We start from the raw sequence: 20761 nt of genomic DNA, 5'->3' as shown, positions 1-20761 counted from the left end.
TGGTGTTGGTGTGATCCTGTGAATGGTGTTGGTGTGATCCTGTGAATGGTGTTGGTGTGATCCTGTGAATGGTGTTGGTGTGATCCTGTGAATGGTGTTGGTGTGATCCTGTGAATGGTGTTGGTGTGATCCTGTGAATGGTGTTGGTGTGATCCTGTGAATGGTGTTGGTGTGATCCTGTGAATGGTGTTGGTGTGATCCTGTGAATGGTGTTGGTGTGATCCTGTGAATGGTGTTGGTGTGATCCTGTGAATGGTGTTGGTGTGATCCTGTGTGAATGGTGTTGGTGTGATCCTGTGTGAATGGTGTTGGTGTGATCCTGTGTGAATGGTGTTGGTGTGATCCTGTGAATGGTGTTGGTGTGATCCTGTGTGAATGGTGTTGGTGTGATCCTGTGAATGGTGTTGGTGTGATCCTGTGAATGGTGTTGGTGTGATCCTGTGTGAATGGTGTTGGTGTGATCCTGTGAGTGGTGTTGGTGTGATCCTGTGAATGGTGTTGGTGTGATCCTGTGAATGGTGTTGGTGTGATCCTGTGTGAATGGTGTTGGTGTGATCCTGTGAATGGTGTTGGTGTGATCCTGTGTGAACGGTGTTGGTGTGATCCTGTGAATGGTGTTGGTGTGATCCTGTGAATGGTGTTGGTGTGATCCTGTGTGAATGGTGTTGGTGTGATCCTGTGAATGGTGTTGGTGTGATCCTGTGTGAATGGTGTTGGTGTGATCCTGTGAATGGTTTTGGTGTGATCCTGTGAATGGTGTTGGTGTGATCCTGTGAATGGTGTTGGTGTGATCCTGTGTGAATGGTGTTGGTGTGATCCTGTGTGAATGGTGTTGGTGTGATCCTGTGAATGGTGTTGGTGTGATCCTGTGAATGGTGTTGGTGTGATCCTGTGAATGGTGTTGGTGTGATCCTGTGTGAATGGTGTTGGTGTGATCCTGTGAATGGTGTTGGTGTGATCCTGTGAATGGTGTTGGTGTGATCCTGTGTGAATGGTGTTGGTGTGATCCTGTGAATGGTGTTGGTGTGATCCTGTGTGAATGGTGTTGGTGTGATCCTGTGAATGGTGTTGGTGTGATCCTGTGAATGGTGTTGGTGTGATCCTGTGTGAATGGTGTTGGTGTGATCCTGTGAACGGTGTTGGTGTGATCCTGTGAATGGTGTTGGTGTGATCCTGTGAATGGTGTTGGTGTGATCCTGTGAATGGTGTTGATGTGATCCTGTGTGAATGGTGTTGGTGTGATCCTGTGAATGGTGTTGGTGTGATCCTGTGAATGGTGTTGGTGTGATCCTGTGAATGGTGTTGCTGTGATCCTGTGTGAATGGTGTTGGTGTGATCCTGTGTGAATGGTGTTGGTGTGATCCTGTGAATGGTGTTGGTGTGATCCTGTGTGAATGGTGTTGGTGTGATCCTGTGAATGGTCTTGGTGTGATCCTGTGAATGGTGTTGGTGTGATCCTGTGTGAATGGTGTTGGTGTGATCCTGTGTGAATGGTGTTGGTGTGATCCTGTGAATGGTGTTGGTGTGATCCTGTGAATGGTGTTGGTGTGATCCTGTGTGAATGGTGTTGGTGTGATCCTGTGTGAATTGTGTTGGTGTGATCCTGTGAATGGTGTTGGTGTGATCCTGTGTGAATGGTGTTGGTGTGATCCTGTGAATGGTGTTGGTGTGATCCTGTGAATGGTGTTGGTGTGATCCTGTGAATGGTGTTGGTGTGATCCTGTGTGAATGATGTTGGTGTGATCCTGTGAATGGTGTTGGTGTGATCCTTTGTGAATGGTGTTGGTGTGATCCTGTGTGAATACGACATGTACACTATTCAGCTCTGACCATTATAGCACATGTTCAATATTCAGCTCTGACCATTATACCACTTGTACAATTTTCACCTCTGACCATAATACGACATGTACAATATTCACCTCTGACCATTATAGTACATGTACAATATTCACCTCTGACCATAATACGACATGTACAACATTCACCCCTGACCATAATACGACATGTACAATATTCAGCTCTGACCATTATACCACATGTACAATATTCAGCTCTGAACATTATAGCACATGTACAATATTCAGCTCTGACCATTATACGACATGTACAATATTCAGCTCTATTGAGGTAAGACCATAAGACCATAAGAGATAGGAGCAGGAGTGGGCCATTCGGCCCCTCGACCCTGCTCCCGCCATTCAATGAGATCATGGCTGATCTGATTTTTACCTCAACTCCACTTTCCCGCCCTTTCTCCATATCCTTTGACTCCCTTGCTGATCAAAAATGTGTCTAACTCAGCCTTGAATGTATTCAATGACTCAGCCTCCACAGCTTTTTGGGGTAAAGAATTCCAAAGATTAACAAGCCTCTGGGAGAAGAAATTCTTCCTCATTTCCACCTTAAATGAGCGACCCCTTATTCTGAGACTATGCCCCCTAGTTTTAGATTCCCCCATGAGGGGTAACATCCTCTCAGCATCTACCCTATCGAGTCCCCTCAGAATCTTGTATGTTTCAATAAGGTCTCCTCTCATTCTTCTAAACTCCAATGAGTATAGACCCAACCTGTTCAATCTTTCCTCGTAAGACAACCCTTCCATACCCGGAATCAACCTAGTGTACCATCTCTGAAATGCCTCCAATGCAAGTATGTCCTTCCTTAAATAAGGGCACCAGAACTGTACGCAGTATTCCAGGTGTGGTCTCACCAGCACCCTGCACAGTTGTAGTATGACTTCCCTGCTTTTATATTCCATCCCCTTATAGAAATAAAGGCTAATATTCCGTTTGCCTTCTGGATTACCTGCTGCACCTGTATGTTGACTTTTTGTGTTTCATGTACGAGAACACCCAGATCCCTCTGCACGGCACCATTTTGTAGCATTTCTCCATTCAAATAATAGTTTACTTTATTATTTTTCCTCCCAAAGTGGATGACTTCACATTTTCCCACATTATATTCCATCTGCCAAATTTTTGTCCATTCGCTTAACCTGTCAATATCCCTTTGTGGACACTTTGTGTCCTCATCGCAACTTGCTTTTCCACCTATCTTTGTATCATCAGGAAATTTGGTCACAAGACACTCTGTTCCTTCATCCAAGTCATTGATATATATTGTAAATAGTTGAGGCCCCAGCACTGAGTCCTGCGGCACCCCACTAGTTACAGATTGCCATTTTGAAAATGACCCTTTTATCCCGACTCTTTGTTTTCCGTTCGTTAGCCAATCCTCTATCCATGCCAGTATATTACTCCCAAAACCATGAGCTCTTATGTTGTGCAGTAATCTTTTATGTGGCACCTTATCGAATGCCTTTTGGATATCCAAATATACTGCATCCATTGGTTCCCCTTTATCCATCCTGCCCGTTACTTCCTCAAAGAACTCTAATAAATTTGTCAGAAACGATTTCCCGTTCATAAAACCATGTTGACTCTCCTTGATTGTATTATGAGTCTCCAAATGCCCTCTACTACTTCCTTAATAATGGATTCTAGCATTTTCCCAATGACAGATGTTAGGCTAACTGGTCTATAGTTACCTGCTTTCTGTCTCACTCCCTTCTTGAATAGGGGTGTTACGTTTGCGGTTTTCCAATCCACTGGGACCTTTCTACTGAATTCTGGAAGATTACAACCAATGCATCCACTATCTCTGTAGCCACTTCCTTTAAGACCCTCGGATGCAAGCCATCAGGTCCAGGGGACTTGTCAGCCTTTAGACCCATTAGTTTACCTAGTACTTTTTCTCCAGTGGTAGTGATTGTTTTTAGTTCCTCCCTCCCCTTTGCCCCTTGATGTTCTACTATTATTGGTATATTATTACTGTGAAGACAGATACAAAATATCTGTTCAATTCCTCTGCCGTTCACTTGTTTTCCAATATTATTTCCCTAGTCTCATCCTCTAAGGGAACAATGTTTACTTTAGCGACCCTCTTCCTTTTTATATACTTGTAGCAGCTTTAACTGTCAGTTTTTATATTTCCTGCAAGTTTACTCTCATAATTTATTTTCTCCCTCAGGCGGTGTGGGTATGGATGGTTTGTTATACAGTCCATGGCGGGTCACAGAGCGGGCGGTGTGGGTATGGGTGGTTTGTTATACAGTCCATGGGCGGGGTCACAGAGCGGGCGGTGTGGGTATGGGTGGTTTGTTATACAGTCCATGGCGGGTCACAGAGCGGACGGTGTGGGTACGGGTGGTTAGTTATACATCAATGGCCGGGGTCACAGAGCGGGCGGAGTGGGTATGGGTGGTTTGTTATACAGTCAATGGGGGGGGGGTCACAGAGCGGGCGGTGTGGGTATGGGTGGTTTGTTATACAATCAATGGGCGGGGTCACAGAGTGGACGGTGTGGGTATGGGTGGTTTGTTATACAGTCAATGCGGGGGTCACAGAGCGGGCGGTGTGGGTATGGGTGGTTTGTTATACAGTCAATGGGCGGGGTCACAGAGCGGGCGGTGTGGGAATGGGTGGTTCGTTATACAGTCCATGGGCGGGGTCACAGAGCGGGCGGTGTGGGTATGGGTGGTTTGTTATACAGTCAATGGGGGGGTCACAGAGCGGGCGGTGTGGGTATGGGTGGTTTGTTATACCGTCCATGGGCGGGGTCACAGAGCGGGCGGTGTGGGTATGGGTGGTTTGTTTTACAGTCCATGGGGGGTTCACAGAGTGGGCGGTGTGGGTATGGATGGTTTGTTACACAGTCAATGGGCGGGGTCGCAGAGCGGGCGGTGTGGGTATGGGTGGTTTGTTATACAGTCAATGGGCGGGGTCGCAGAGCGGGCGGTGTGGGCATGGGTGGTTTGTTATACAGTCAATGGGCGGTGTCACAGAGCGGGCGGTGTGGGTATGGGTGGTTTGTTATACAGTCAATGGGCGGGGTCACAGAGCGGGCGGTGTGGGTATGGCTGGTTTGTTATACAGTCGATGGGGGGTCGCAGAGCGGGCGGAGTGGGTATGGGTGGTTTGTTATACAGTCAATGGGCGGGGTCGCAGAGCGGGCGGTGTGGGTATGGGTGGTTTGTTATACAGTCAATGGGCGGGGTCACAGAGCGGGCGGAGTGGGTATGGGTGGTTTGTTATACAGTCAATGGGCGGGGTCACAGAGCGGGCGGAGTGGGTATGGGTGGTTTGTTATACAGTCAATGGGCGGGGTCACAGAGCGGGCGGTGTGGGTATGGATGGTTTGTTATTCAGTTAATGGGGGGTCGCAGAGCGGGCGGTGTGGGTATGGGTGGTTTGTTATACCGTCCATGGGCGGGGTCACAGAGCGGGCGGTGTGGGTGTGGGTGGTTTGTTATACAGTCCATGGGCGGGGTCACAGAGCGGGCGGTGTGGGTATGGGTGGTTTGTTATACAGTCAATGGGCGGGGTCACAGAGCGGGCGGTGTGGGTATGGGTGGTTTGTTATACAGTCCATGGGCGGGGTCACAGAGCGGGCGGTGTGGGTATGGGTGGTTTGTTATACAGTCAATGGGCGGGGTCACAGAGCGGGCGGTGTGGGTATGGGTGGTTTGTTATACAATCAATGGGCGGGGTCACAGAGCGGGCGGTGTGGGTATGGATGGTTTGTTATACAGTCCATGGGCGGGGTCACAGAGCGGGCGGTGTGGGTATGGGTGGTTTGTTATACAGTCAATGGGCGGGGTCACAGAGCGGGCGGTGTGGGTATGGGTGGTTTGTTATACAGTCAATGGGCGGGGTCACAGAGCGGGCGGTGTGGGTATGGATGGTTTGTTATACAGTTAATGGGGGTTCACAGAGTGGGCGGTGTGGGTATGGGTGGTTTGTTATACAGTCAATGGGCGGGGTCGCAGAGCGGGCGGTGTGGGTATGGGTGGTTTGTTATACAATCAATGGGCGGGGTCGCAGAGCGGGCGGTGTGGGTATGGGTGGTTTGTTATACAGTCAATGGGCGGGGTCGCAGAGCGGGCGGTGTGGGTATGGGTGGTTTGTTATACAGTCAATGGGGGTTCACAGAGCGGGCGGTGTGGATATGGGTGGTTTGTTATACAGTCAATGGGCGGGGTCGCAGAGCGGGCGGTGTGGGTATGGGTGGTTTGTTATACAGTCAATGGGCGGGGTCGCAGAGCGGGCGGTGTGGGTATGGGTGGTTTGTTATACAGTCAATGGGCGGGGTCGTAGAGCGGGCGGTGTGGGTGTGGGTGGTTTGTTATACAGTCAATGGGCGGGGTCACAGAGCGGGCGGAGTGGGTATGGGTGGTTTGTTATACAGTCAATGGGCGGGGTCACAGAGCTGGCGGAGTGGGTATGGGTGGTTTGTTATACAGTCAATGGGCGGTGTCACAGAGCGGGCGGTGTGGGTATGGATGGTTTGTTATACAGTCAATGGGGGGTCGCAGAGCGGGCGGTGTGGGTATGGGTGGTTTGTTATACCGTCAATGGGCGGGGTCACAGAGCGGGCGGTGTGGGTATGGGTGGTTTGTTATACAGTCCATGGGGGGTTCACAGAGCGGGCGGTGTGGGTATGGGTAGTTTGTTATACCGTCCATGGGCGGGGTCACAGAGCGGGCGGTGTGGGTATGGGTGGTTTGTTATACTGTCAATGGGCGGGGTCGCAGAGCGGGCGGTGTGGGTATGGATGGTTTGTTATACAGTCAATGGGCGGGGTCACAGAGCGGGCGGTGTGGGTATGGATGGTTTGTTATACAATCAATGGGCGGGGTCACAGAGCGGGCGGTGTGGTTATGGATGGTTTATTATACAGTCAATGGGGGTTCACAGAGCCGGCGGTGTGGGTATGGGTGGTTTGTTATACAATCAATGGGCGGGGTCACATAGCGGGCGGTGTGGGTATGGGTGGTTTGTTATACAATCAATGGGGGGTCGCAGAGCGGGCGGTGTGGGTATGGGTGGTTTGTTATACAGTCAATGGGCGGGGTCGCAGAGCGGGCGGTGTGGGTATGGATGGTTTGTTGTACACTCCGTCCAGTATTCAGTTACTTTGACCTCAATAGTTCTGATTTTTGGGTGTGTGGTGAAACGGTCGGCGAGTACGATCCTGATTTGTGTCCTGGTCCATTTCCAGTTTCAGACTCAGATACTTTTCCTGTCACCGAATTTAGTAACAAAACTATAAATTCTGGAAAAGAACCTGGCCTATTTATGAAGAGAATCATTTTAACTTTGGGTGATGGTATGGAATGGGCGATATTGAATTATCCACCAATGCTTCACCCATTATCCCCCCATTATCCACCCATTATCCCCCCATTATCCACCCATTATCCCCATTATCCCCCATTATCCCCCCATTATCCCCCATTATCCACCCATTATCCCCCATTATCCACCCATTATCCCCATTATCCACCCATTATCCCCATTATCCACCCATTATCCCCCCATTATCCACCCATTATCCCCCATTATCCACCCATTATCCCCATTATCCACCCATTATCCACCCATTATCCCCATTATCCACCCATTATCCCCCCATTATCCCCCCATTATCCACCCATTATCCCCCCATTATCCCCCCATTATCCACCCATTATCCCCTATTATCCACCCATTATCCCCATTATCCACCCATTATCCACCCATTATCTGCCCATTATCCCCCCATTATTCACTCATTATGCACCCATTATCCCCCATTATCTGCCCATTATCCCCCATTATCCACTCATTATCCCCCCGTTATCCCCCATTATCTGCCCATTATCCCCCCATTATCCACTCATTATCCACCCATTATCCCCCCATTATCTGCCCATTATCCGCCCATTATCCCTCATTATCCACCCATTATCCCCCATTATCCACCCATTATCCTCATTATCCCCCCATTATCCCCATTATCCCCCCATTATCCCTCATTATCCACCCATTATCCCCCATTATCCACCCATTATCCCCATTATCCACCCATTATCCCCCATTATCCACCCATTATCCCCATTATCCACCCATTATCCCCATTATCCGCCCATTATCCCTCATTATCCAACCATTATCCCCCATTTTCCGCCCATTATACACCCATTATCCCCCCATTATCCGCCCATTATCCCCATTATCCGCCCATTACTCCCCATTATCCGCCCAAGATCCGCCCATTATCCACTCATTATCCATCCATTATCCCACCATTTTCCGCCCATTATCCAACCATTATCCATTCATTATCCACCCATTATCCGCCCGAGTTCCGCCCATTATCCCAACATTATCCGCCCATTATCCCCCCATTATCCACTCGTTATCTGCTATTATCCCCCCATTATCCGCCGATTATCCCCCATTATCCCCCCATTATCCCCCCATTATCCGCCCAAGATCCGCCGATTATCCACTCATTATCCACCCATTATCCCACCATTATCCACCCATTATCCCACCATTATCCCCCCATTATCCGCCCAAGATCTGCCCATTATCCACTCATTATCCACCCATTATCCCACCATTATCCCCCCATTATCCACCCATTATCCCACCATTATCCCCCCATTATCCACTCATTATCCAACCATTATCCCCCCATTATCCGCCCATTATCCACCCATTATCCACTCATTATCTGCCATTATCCCCCCATTATCCGCCTATTATCCACCACGTTGTATTTTCCTGTGCATTGAAGTCAATGGAGGGAAGAAATCGGGCAGGGGATATAAGAGGCGGCCAATTTCAATTATCCTGTTTCACACCATCCCCAACATTCCAATTCCCCCAACATAGGAACCTAGACAATAGGAGCAGGAGTAGGCCATTCGGCCCTTCGAGCCTGCTCCGCCATTCAATATGATCATTGCTGATCCTCTCTCTCAATACCATATTCCCGCTCTCTCCCCATTCCTCTTGATGCCTTCTGTGTCTAGAAATCTATCTAGCTCCTTCTTAAATATATTCAGTGACTTGGTCTCCACAGCCTTCTGTGGTAGAGAATTCCACAGGTTCACCACCCTCTGAGTGAAGAAATTTCTCCTCATCTCAGTCCTAAATGTCCTACCCAGTATCCTGAGACTGTGACCCCTCGTTCTGGACCCCCCAGCCAGGGGAAACATCCTCCCTGCATCCAGCCTGTCCAGCTCTGTCAGAATTTTATATGTTTCAATGAGATCCCCTCTCATTCTTCTAAGCTCGAGTGAATATAGGCCTAGTCGACCCAATCTCTCCTCATACGACAATCCCGCCATCCCAGGAATCAGTCTGGTGAACCTTCGCTGCACTCCCTCTATGGCAAGTATATCCTTTCTTATGTAAGGAGACCAAAACTGCACACAATACTCCTGGTGTTGTCTCACTAAGGCTCTGCATAACCACGTTGAAACTATAGGGAATGGTTAGTTTGTCTATAAATCCCACTGCAATGGTCTAATTTGAATTCTGATTTTGGTTTTGTTCTATAAATGTAATTTGATCGATAAGACACATTTTTATTCTTGCAGTTAATCTATTGGCGATTGTGATCCTGTCCCGAGGAAAATGCGGACTCTCCACCTGCATCACTCGCTACCTGGTGGCCATGGCAGCGGCGGATCTACTGGTCATTATCGCCGAAGTGATTTTGTATCGCGTTAGCCGTTATTATTTTCCAGGTTCGTTCCTGGAGATTACTCCCGTATGCAGTGTCCACGCCGTCCTGATTTACGCGGCGACAGACTGCTCCGTGTGGCTAACAGTCGCTTTCACCTTCGACCGGCTGCTGGCCATTTGTTGTCCGAAGCTGAAAACGAGTTACTGCACAGAGAAAGTCGCAACTGGGGTCATAACAACGGTGATTGCGCTGAGTTTCTCCAGACAGATTCCTCGGTACTTTGCTAATGAGCCTGAATATGTAGCTGATGGTGTATCGTGGAACTGCCAAATAATATCAGGTTATTATACCTTACCGGGCTGGATAGCATTTGACTGGCTTGACACCGTTTTAACCCCTGTTCTACCATTCATTTTGATTCTGCTGTTCAATGCTTTGACTGTCAGACACATTTTAGTGGCCAGTCGAGTCCGCAGGGGATTTCAGCTCAGCATCAACAGAGCGAAACAAAGTGACCGAACGATGGAGAACCGGAAAAAATCCATCGTTTTACTCATCAGCATATCCGGCAGCTTCATCCTGTTATGGCTGGCGTATGTTGTGCAATTTCTTCACTATCAAATCGCAAATTACTATGACTCTGCCGGTCCGCACGACCCGGTTTATATCTTCCAGCAAACTGCATATATGTTGCAGGTTTCGAGTTGCTGCACGAACACATGTATTTATGCGGTGACCCAGACTAAATTCAGAGAGGAGTTGAAGAATGTGATCAAATGTCCCCTTCGTGTAATTGGTAAAATTGTGAAATAATGAATTCCAACCGCGGATTACTTCCCACATTACAACCCGCGTCAGATTACTTCCCACATTACAACCCGGGTCAGATTACTTCCCACATTACAACCCGCGTCAGATTACTTCCCACATTACAACCCGGGTCAGATTACTTCCCACATTACAACCCGCGTCAGATTACTTCCCACATTACAACCCGGGTCAGATTACTTCCCACATTACAACCCGGGTCAGATTACTTCCCACATTACAACCCGGGTCAGATTACTTCCCACACTACAACCCGGGTCAGATTACTTCCCACATTACAACCCGGGTCAGATTACTTCCCACACTACAACCCGGGTCAGATTACTTCCCACATTACAAACTGGGTCAGATTACCTCCCACATTACAAACCAGCTCGGATTACATCCCACATTACAAACTAGGTCAGATTACTTCCCACATTACAAACCGGGTCAGATTACTTCCCACATGACATACCGGGTCAGATTACTTCCCACATTACCAACCGGGTCAGATTACCTCCCACATTATAAACCGGGTCAGATTACTTCCCACATTACTGACTGGATCAGATTACTTCCCACATTACAAACCGGGTCGGATTATTTCCCACATTACAAGCCGGGTCAGATTACTTCCCACATGACACACTGGGTCAGATTACTTCCCACATTACACACTGGGTCAGATTACTTCCCACATTACAAACCGGGTCAGATTATTTCCCACATTACAAATCGGGTCAGATTACTTCCCACATTACAAACCGGGTTAGATTACTTTCCACATTACAAACCGGGTCAGATTACTTCCCGCATTACAAACTGGGTCAGATTACTTCCCACATTACAAACCGGGTCAGATTACTTCCCACATTACACACTGGGTCAGATTACTTCCCGCATTACAAACTGGGTCAGATTACTTCCCACATTACAAACCGGGTCAGATTACTTCCCACATTACACACTGGGTCAGATTACTTCCCACATTACAAACCGGGTCAGATTACTTCCCACATTACAAACCGGGTCAGATTACTTCCCCCATTACAAACCGGGTCAGGTTACTTCTGTAAATTTACTACAACAGTTTAACAGTGGGAATTGCAGTCCACCCATTGAAGTAATTTATAGCCGTGGCACATTTTAAGGTTATCTTGACAGTGAGGATACCCACTCGGGGTATTACTCTGCATTACTCCGAGAATTATATTCTGATAGAACTATAACGGTATTTAAAATAAAAAACACAAATTCTCAATGCCAGCAATTCTACTCATTATTCGCTGTCCTCCAACTGACAATCTGAAAGATCCCGGGGACAGTGTAAATCACGGCGAGAATCAATATTGTAACTTTACTTCTTTTTCGTAAAAACAGACTTTGTCCCAGCATCAGATACAAATGTAAAATAAAAACTGTCCGGTTCCTCACTTAGCTTCCTTCACTAGGGGCGAGGTCTGAGAGAGTGCCGGGTTCAGTATCACTCACACGGTAGGGGTGGGTCTCAGCTTCTCCATCAATGAATTCAATGGAAAATCGGACGGGCGTAGAACGGGCGGCCGATTCGCCACCTCCTGTTTGAAATTGATTTTCACCCCCTTGTCTGTCAGCTTTGTTAATGTCACTTGTAGCAAGGACAGTGGCGGACAAATGGGACGGACTGAGGTGGCTGATCGAGTCAGCCTTACTGCCGTGTTGGTGGCTAGATATTTAATGGGCCGATTGGGATTCATCAAATATCGCAGATGGCAGAACCTTTCAGAAATATTTAGGGACTCGATAGCACGTTGGTTCTGTTAAGGAACGAGAGAAGATCAGATCTAGTCTCCTTATCCAGGAGGGACCTGGGTAATCTAGTCTCCTTATCTAGGAGGGACCTGGGTAATCTAGTCTCCTTATCTAGGAGGGACCTGGGTAATCTAGTCTCCTTATCCAGGAGGGACCTGGGTAATCTAGTCTCCTTATCCAGGAGGGACCCGGGTAATCTAGTCTCCTTATCCAGGAGGGACCTGGGTAATCTAGTCTCCTTATCTAGGAGGGACCTGGGTAATCCAGGCTCCTTATCCAGGAGGGACCCGGGTAATCTAGTCTCCTTATCTAGGAGGGACCTGGGTAATCTAGTCTCCTTATCCAGGAGGGACCTGGGTAATCTAGTCTCCTTATCCAGGAGGGACCTGGGTAATCTAGTCTCCTTATCTAGGAGGGACCTGGGTAATCTAGTCTCCTTATCTAGGAGGGACCTGGGTAATCTAGTCTCCTTATCCAGGAGGGACCCGGGTAATCTAGTCTCCTTATCCAGGAGGGGCCTGGGTAATCTAATCTCCGTATCCAGGACGGAGCTGGATAATCTAGTCTCCTTATCTACGAGGGACCTGGGTAATCCAGTCTCCTTATCTAGTAGGAATCTGGGTAATCTATTCTCCTTACCTAGAAGGGACCTGGGTAATCTAGTCTCCATATCTAGTAGGAATCAGGGTAATCTAGTCTCATTATCTAGTAGCGATCAAGGTAATCTAGTCTACTTAACTGGGAGGGACCTGAGTAAGCTAGTCTCCTTATTTAGTAGGAAGCTGGATAATCTATTCTCCTTGTCTAGGATGGACTTGGGTAATCTAGTCTCCTTATCTAGGAGGGACCTGGGTAATGTAGTCTCCATATCCAGGAGGGGTCTGGGTAATCTAGTCTCTTTATCTAGGAGGGATTTTGGTAATCTAGTCTCCTTATCAAGAGGGATCTGGGTAATCTAGTCTCATTATCCAGGAGGGACCTGGGTAATCTAGTCTCCTTATCCAGGAGGGATCTGGGTAATCTAGTCTCCTTATCCAGGAGGGATCTGGGTAATCTAGTCTCCTTATTTAGTAGGAATCTGGGTAATCCAGTCTCCTTATCTAGAAGGGACCGGGATAATCTAGTCTCCTTATCTAGTAGGAATCTGGGTAATCTATTCTCATTAACTGGAAGGGATCTGGGTAATCTAGCTTCCTTGTCCAGGAGGGACCTGGGTAATCTAGTCTCCATATCTAGTAGAGATCTAGGTAATCTAGTCTCCTAAACTGGGAGGGACCTGGATAATCTAGTCTCCTTATCTAGTAGAAATATTGGTAATCTATTCTCCTTGTCTATGAGGTACCTGGGTAATCTAGTCTCCTTATCTAGGAGGGATCTGGGTAATGCCGACTCCTTATCCAGGAGGGATCTGTGTAATCTATTCTCATTATACAGGAGGGATCTGGGTAATCTAGTCTCCTTATCTAGGAGGGAACTGGGTAATCTAGTCTCCATATATAAGAGGGATCTGGGTAATCTAGTCTCCTTATACAGGAGGGATCTGGGTAATCTAGTCTCCTTATCTAGGAGGGAACTGGGTAATCCAGTCTCCTTATACAGGAGGGATCTGGGTAATCTAGTCTCCGTATCTAGGAGGGAACTGGGTAATCTAGTCTCCTTATAGAGGAGGGATCTGGGTAATCTAGTCTCCTTATCTAGGAGGGATCTGGGTAATCTAGTCTCCTTGTCTAGGTGGGACCTGGGTAATCCAGTCTCCATATCTAGTAGGGATCTAGGTAATCTAGTATCCTTATCTACGAGGGAACTGGGTAAACTAGTGTCCTTATCTAGGAGGGATCTGGGTAATCTAGTCTCCTTATCCAGGAGGGGGAATCTGGGGTATCTAGTCTCCTTATCTAGGAGGGATGTATGTAATCTAGTCTCCTTATCTAGGAGGGACCTGGGTAATCTAGTCTCCATATCTAGTAGGAATCTTGGTAATCTATTCTCCTTATCCAGGAGGGATCTGGGTAATCTAGTCTCCTTATCCAGGAGGGATCTATGTAATCTAGTCTCCTTATCTAGTAGAGATCTAGGTAATCTCGTCTCCTTAACTGGGAGGGACCTGGGTAATCTAGTCTCCTTATTTAGTAGGAATTTGGGTAATCTATTCTCCTTGTCTATGAGGTACCTGGGTAATCTAGTCTCCATATCTAGTAGGGATCGAGGTAATCTAGTTTCCTTATCTACGAGGGACATGGGTAATCTAGTCTCCTTATCTAGGAGGGATCTGGGTAATACTGACTCCTTATCCAGGACGTATCTGGGTAATCTAGTCTCCATATCTAGGAGGCATCTGGGTAATCTACTCTCCTTATACAGGAGGGATCTGGGTAATCTAGTTTCCTTATCTAGGAGGGTACTGGGTAATCTAGTCTCCTTATACAGGAGGGATCTGGGTAATCTAGTCTCCTTATCCCGGAGGGACCTGGGTAAACTAGTCTCCTTATCTAGGAGGGGTCTGGGTAATCTAGTCACTTTATCCAGGAGGGGGGATCTGGGTAATCTCGTCTCCTGATCGAAGAGGGACCTGGGTAATGTAGTTTCCTTATCCAGGAGGGGTCTGGGTAATCTCGCCTCCTTATCCAGGAGGGATCTTGTTAATCTAGTCTCCTTATCTAGGAGGGATCTGTGTAATCTATTCTCCTTATCTAGGAGGGACCTGGGTAATTTAGTCTCCTTATCTAGGAGTGATCTGGGTAATCTAGTTTCCTTATCTAGGAGGGATCTGGGAGAACTAGCCTCCTTATCAAATAGGGATCAGGGTAATCTAGTCTCCTTATCCAGGAGGGATCTATGTAATCTAGTCTCCTTATCTAGTAGAGATCTAGGTAATCTCGTCTCCTTAACTGGGAGGGACCTGGGTAATCTAGTCTCCTTATTTAGTAGGAATCTGGGTAATCTATTCTCCTTGTCTATGAGGTACCTGGGTAATCTAGTCTCCATATCTAGTAGGGATCGAGGTAATCTAGTTTCCTTATCTACGAGGGACATGGGTAATCTAGTCTCCTTATCTAGGAGGGATCTGGGTAATACCGACTCCTTATCCAGGACGTATCTGGGTAATCTAGTCTCCATATCTAGGAGGCATCTGGGTAATCTACTCTCCTTATACAGGAGGGATCTGGGTAATCTAGTTTCCTTATCTAGGAGGGTACTGGGTAATCTAGTCTCCTTATACAGGAGGGATCTGGGTAATCTAGTCTCCTTATCCAGGAGGGACCTGGGTAAACTAGTCTCCTTATCTAGGAGGGATCTGGGTAATCTAGTCTCCTTATCCAGGAGGGGAATCTGGGGAATGTAGTCTCCTTTTCTAGGAGGGATCTGGGTAATCTAGTCTCCTTATCCAGGAGGGGGATCTGGGCAATCTGGTCTCCTTATCCAGGAGGGATCTGGGTAATCTAGTCTCCTTATCCAGGAGGGATCTAGGTAATCTAGTCTCCTTATCTAGTAGGAATCTGGGTAATCTATTCTCATTAACTAGAAGGGATCTGGGTAATCTAGTTTCCTTGTCCAGGAGGGACCTGGGTAATCTAGTCTCCATATCTAGTAGAGATCCAGGTAATCTCGTCTCCTTAACTGGGAGGGACCTGAGTAAGCTAGTGTTCTTATTTAGTAGGAAGTTGGATAATCTATTCTCCTTATCTACGAGGCACCTGGGTAATCTAGTCTCCATTTCTAGGAGGGATCTGGGCAATGCCGACTCCTTATCCAGGAGGGATCTGGGTAATCTAGTCTCCATATACAGGAGGGATCTGGGTAATCTAGTCTCCTTATCCCGGAGGGACCTGGGTAATCTAGTCTCCTTAACCAGGAGGGAACTGGTTAATCTAGTCTCCTTATGTAGTGGGGATCTGGGTAATCTAGTCTCCTTATCCCGGAGGGACCTGGGTAAACTAGTCTCCTTATCTAGGAGGGATATGGGTAATCTTGTCTCCTTATCCAGGAGGGGGATTTGGGTAATCTAGTCTCCTTATCCAGGAGGGATCTGGGTAATCTAGTCTCCTTATTCAGGAGGGACCTGGGTAAACTAGTCTCCTTATCTAGGAGGGATCTGGGTAATCTAGTCTCCTTGTCTAGGAGGGACCTGGGTAATCCAGTCTCCATATCTAGTAGGGATCTAGGTAATCTAGTATCCTTATCTAGGAGGGATCTGGGTAATCTAGTCTCCTTATCCAGGAGGGGGAATCTGGGGTATCTAGTCTCCTTATCTAGGAGGGATGTATGTAATCTAGTCTCCTTATCTAGGAGGGACCTGGGTAATCTAGTCTCCATATCTAGTAGAGATCTAGGTAATCTAGTCTCCTTAACTGGGAGGGACCTGGGTAATCTAGTCTCCTTATTTAGTAGGAATCTTGGTAATCTATTCTCCTTCTCTACGAGCGACCTGGGTAATCTCGTCTCCATATCTAGTAGGGATCGAGGTAATCTAGTATCCTTATCTGCGAGAGACCTGGGTAATCTAGTCTCCTTATCTTGGAGGGATCTGGGTGCTCTAGTCTCCTTATCAAATAGGGATCTGGGAAATCTAGTCTCCTTATCCAGGAGGGATCTGGGTAATCTAGTCTCCTTATCCAGGAGGGATCTGGGTAATCTAGTCTCCTTATCCAGGAGGGATCTATGTAATCTAGTCTCCTTATCTAGTAGAGATGTAGGTAATCTCGTCTCCTTAACTGGGAGGGACCTGGGTAATCTAGTCTCCTTATTTAGTAGGAATCTGGGTAATCTATTCTCCTTGTCTATGAGGTACCTGGGTAATCTAGTCTCCATATCTAGTCGGGATCGAGGTAATCTAGTTTCCTTATCTACGAGGGACATGGGTAATCTAGTCTCCTTATCTAGGAGGGATCTGGGTAATACCGACTCCTTATCCAGGACGTATCTGGGTAATCTAGTCTCCATATCTAGGAGGAATCTGGGTAATCTAGTCTCCTTATACAGGAGGGATCTGGGTAATCTAGTCTCCTTATCCAGGAGGGACCTGGGTAAACTAGTCTCCTTATCTAGGAGGGATCTGGGTAATCTAGTCTCCTTATCCAGGAGGGGAATCTGGGGAATGTAGTCTCCTTTTCTAGGAGGGATCTGGGTAATCTAGTTTCCTTATCCAGGAGGGGGATCTGGGCAATCTGGTCTCATTATCCAGGAGGGATCTGGGTAATCTAGTCTCCTTATCCAGGAGGGATCTAGGTAATCTAGTCTCCTTATATAGTAGGAATCTGGGTAATCTATTCTCATTAACTAGAAGGGATCTGGGTAATCTAGTTTCCTTGTCCAGGAGTGACCTGGGTAATCTAGTCTCCATATCTAGTAGAGATCTAGGTAATCTCGTCTCCTTAACTGGGAGGGACCTGAGTAAGCTAGTGTCCTTATTTAGTAGGAAGCTGGATAATCTATTCTCATATCTACGAGGCACCTGGGTAATCTAGTCTCCATATCTAGGAGGGATCTGGGCAATGCCGACTCCTTATCCAGGAGGGATCTGGGTAATCTAGTCTCCATATACAGGAGGGATCTGGGTAATCTAGTCTCCTTATCCCGGAGGGACCTGGGTAATCTAGTGTCCTTAACCAGGAGGGAACTGGTTAATCTAGTCTCCTTATGTAGTGGGGAACTGGGTAATCTAGTCTCCTTATCCCGGAGGGACCTGGGTAAACTAGTCTCCTTATCTAGGAGGGATATGGGTAATCTTGTCTCCTTATCCAGGAGGGGGATTTGGGTAATCTAGTCTCCTTATCCAGGAGGGATCTGGGTAATCTAGTCTCCTTATTCAGGAGGGACCTGGGTAAACTAGTCTCCTTATCTAGGAGGGATCTGGGTAATCTAGTCTCCTTGTCTAGGTGGGACCTGGGTAATCCAGTCTCCATATCTAGTAGGGATCTAGGTAATCTAGTATCCTTATCTACGAGGGAACTGGGTAAACTAGTGTCCTTATCTAGGAGGGATCTGGGTAATCTAGTCTCCTTATCCAGGAGGGGGAATCTGGGGTATCTCGTCTCCTTATCTAGGAGGGATGTATGTAATCTAGTCTCCTTATCTAGGAGGGACCTGGGTAATCTAGTCTCCATATCTAGTAGAGATCTAGGTAATCTAGTCTCCTTAACTGGGAGGGACCTGGGTAATCTAGTCTCCTTATTTAGTAGAAATCTTGGTAATCTGTTCTCCTTCTCTACGAGGGACCTGGGTAATCTCGTCTCCATATCTAGTAGGGATCGAGGTAATCTAGTATCCTTATCTGCGAGAGACCTGGGTAATCTAGTCTCCTTATCTAGGAGGGATCTGGGTGCTCTAGTCTCCTTATCAAATAGGGATCTGGGAAATCTAGTCTCCTTATCCAGGAGGGATCTGGGTAATCTAGTCTACTTATCCAGGAGGGATCTGGGTAATCTAGTCTCCTTATCCAGGAGGGATCTATGTAATCTAGTCTCCTTATCTAGTAGAGATCTAGGTAATCTCGTCTCCTTAACTGGGAGGGACCTGGGTAATCTAGTCTCCTTATTTAGTCGGAATCTGGGTAATCTATTCTCCTTGTCTATGAGGTACCTGGGTAATCTAGTCTCCATATCTAGTCGGGATCGAGGTAATCTAGTTTCCTTATCTACGAGGGACATGGGTAATCTAGTCTCCTTATCTAGGAGGGATCTGGGTAATACCGACTCCTTATCCAGGATGTATCTGGGTAATCTAGTCTCCATATCTAGGAGGGATCTGGGTAATCTACTCTCCTTATACAGGAGGGATCTGGGTAATCTAGTCTCCTTATCTAGGAGGGAACTGGGTAATCTAGTCTCCTTATACAGGAGGGATCTGGGTAATCTAGTCTCCTTATCCAAGAGGGACCTGGGTAAACTAGTCTCCTTATCTAGGAGGGATCTGGGTAATCTAGTCTCCTTATCCAGGAGGGGAATCTGGGGAATGTAGTCTCCTTTTCTAGGAGGGATCTGGGTAATCTAGTCTCCTTATCCAGGAGGGGGATCTGGGTAATCTGGTCTCCTTATCCAGGAGGGATCTGGGTAATCTAGTCTCCTTATCCAGGAGGGATCTAGGTAATCTAGTCTCCTGATCTAGTCGGAATCTGGGTAATCTATTCTCATTAACTAGAAGGGATCTGGGTAATCTAGTTTCCTTGTCCAGGAGGGACCAGGGTAATCTAGTATCCATATCTAGTGGAGATCTAGGTAATCTCGTCTCCTTAACTGGGAGGGACCTGAGTAAGCTAGTCTCCTTATTTAGTAGGAAGCTGGATAATCTATTCTCCTTGTCTAGGAGGGACCTGGGTGATCTAGTCCCCATATCTAGTAGGGATCTAGGTAATCTAGTCTCCTTATCTACGAGGCACCTGTGTAATCTAGTCTCCATATCTAGGAGGGATCTGGGCAATGCCGACTCCTTATCCAGGAGGGATCTGGGTAATCGAGTCTCCATATACAGGAGCGATCTGGGTAATCTAGTCTCCTTATCCCGGAGGGACCTGGGTAATCTAGTCTCCTTAACCAGGAGGGAACTGGTTAATCTAGTCTCCTTATGTAGTGGGGATCTGGGTAATCTAGTCTCCTTATCCCGGAAGGACCTGGGTAAACTAGTCTCCTTATCTAGGAGGGATATGGGTAATCTTGTCTCCTTATCCAGGAGGGGGATTTGGGTAATCTAGTCTCCTTATCCAGGAGGGATCTGGGTAATCTAGTCTCCTTATCTAGGAGGGACCTGGGTAATGTAGTCTCCTTATCCAGGAGGTGTCTGGGTAATCTAGTCTCTTTATCTAGGAGGGATTTGGGTAAACTAGTCTCCTTATCAAGAGTGATCTTGGTAATCTAGTCTCATTATCCAGGAGGGACCTGGGTAATCTAGTCTCCTTATCCAGGAGGGATCTGGGTAATCTAGTCTCCTTATCCAGGAGGGATCTGGGTAATCTAGTCTCCTTATTTAGTAGGAATCTGGGTAATCCAGTTTCCTGATCTAGAAGGGACCGGGATAATCTAGTCTCCTTATCTAGTAGGAATCTGGGTAATCTATTCTCATTAACTGGAAGGGATCTGGGTAATCTAGCTTCCTTGTCCAGGAGGGACCTGGGTAATCTAGTCTCCTTATATAGGAGGGATCTGGGTAATCTAGTCTCCTTATTCAGGAGGGACCTGGGTAAACTAGTCTCCTTATCTAGGAGGGATCTGGGTAATCTAGTCTCCTTGTCTAGGAGGGACCTGGGTAATCCAGTCTCCATATCTAGTAGGGATCTAGGTAATCTAGTATCCTTATCTACGAGGGAACTGGGTAAACTAGTGTCCTTATCTAGGAGGGATCTGGGTAATCTAGTCTCCTTATCCAGGAGGGGGAATCTGGGGACTCTAGTCTCCTTATCTAGGAGGGATGTATGTAATCTAGTCTCCTTATCTAGGAGGGACCTGGGTAATCTAGTCTCCATATCTAGTAGAGATCTAGGTAATCTAGTCTCCTTAACTGGGAGGGACCTGGGTAATCTAGTCTCATTATTTAGTAGGAATCTTGGTAATCTAGTCTCCTTCTCTATGAGGGACCTGGGTAATCTCGTCTCCATATCTTGTAGGGATCGTGGTAATCTAGTATCCTTATCTGCGAGAGACCTGGG

The 20761-nt window shown here is 47.2% G+C and overlaps 1 protein-coding gene across 1 annotated transcript in view; it reads left to right on the top strand.

The window, feature by feature from the left end:
- The window catches only part of LOC137318095 (probable G-protein coupled receptor 139), a 51394-nt gene extending 41059 nt beyond the window's left edge, over window positions 1–10335 (top strand). Inside the window, exon 2 of the mRNA XM_067981070.1 lies at window positions 9434–10335. Coding sequence (XP_067837171.1) covers window positions 9434–10335 — 902 coding nt within the window. The remainder of the gene's footprint in view (window positions 1–9433) is intronic.
- Window positions 10336–20761: the final 10426 nt, after the last annotated feature.

This window comes from Heptranchias perlo, unplaced genomic scaffold (assembly GCF_035084215.1).
Source record: "Heptranchias perlo isolate sHepPer1 unplaced genomic scaffold, sHepPer1.hap1 HAP1_SCAFFOLD_65, whole genome shotgun sequence".
Taxonomy (NCBI): domain Eukaryota; kingdom Metazoa; phylum Chordata; class Chondrichthyes; order Hexanchiformes; family Hexanchidae; genus Heptranchias; species Heptranchias perlo.
This window is presented reverse-complemented; position numbering and strand designations above follow the sequence as displayed.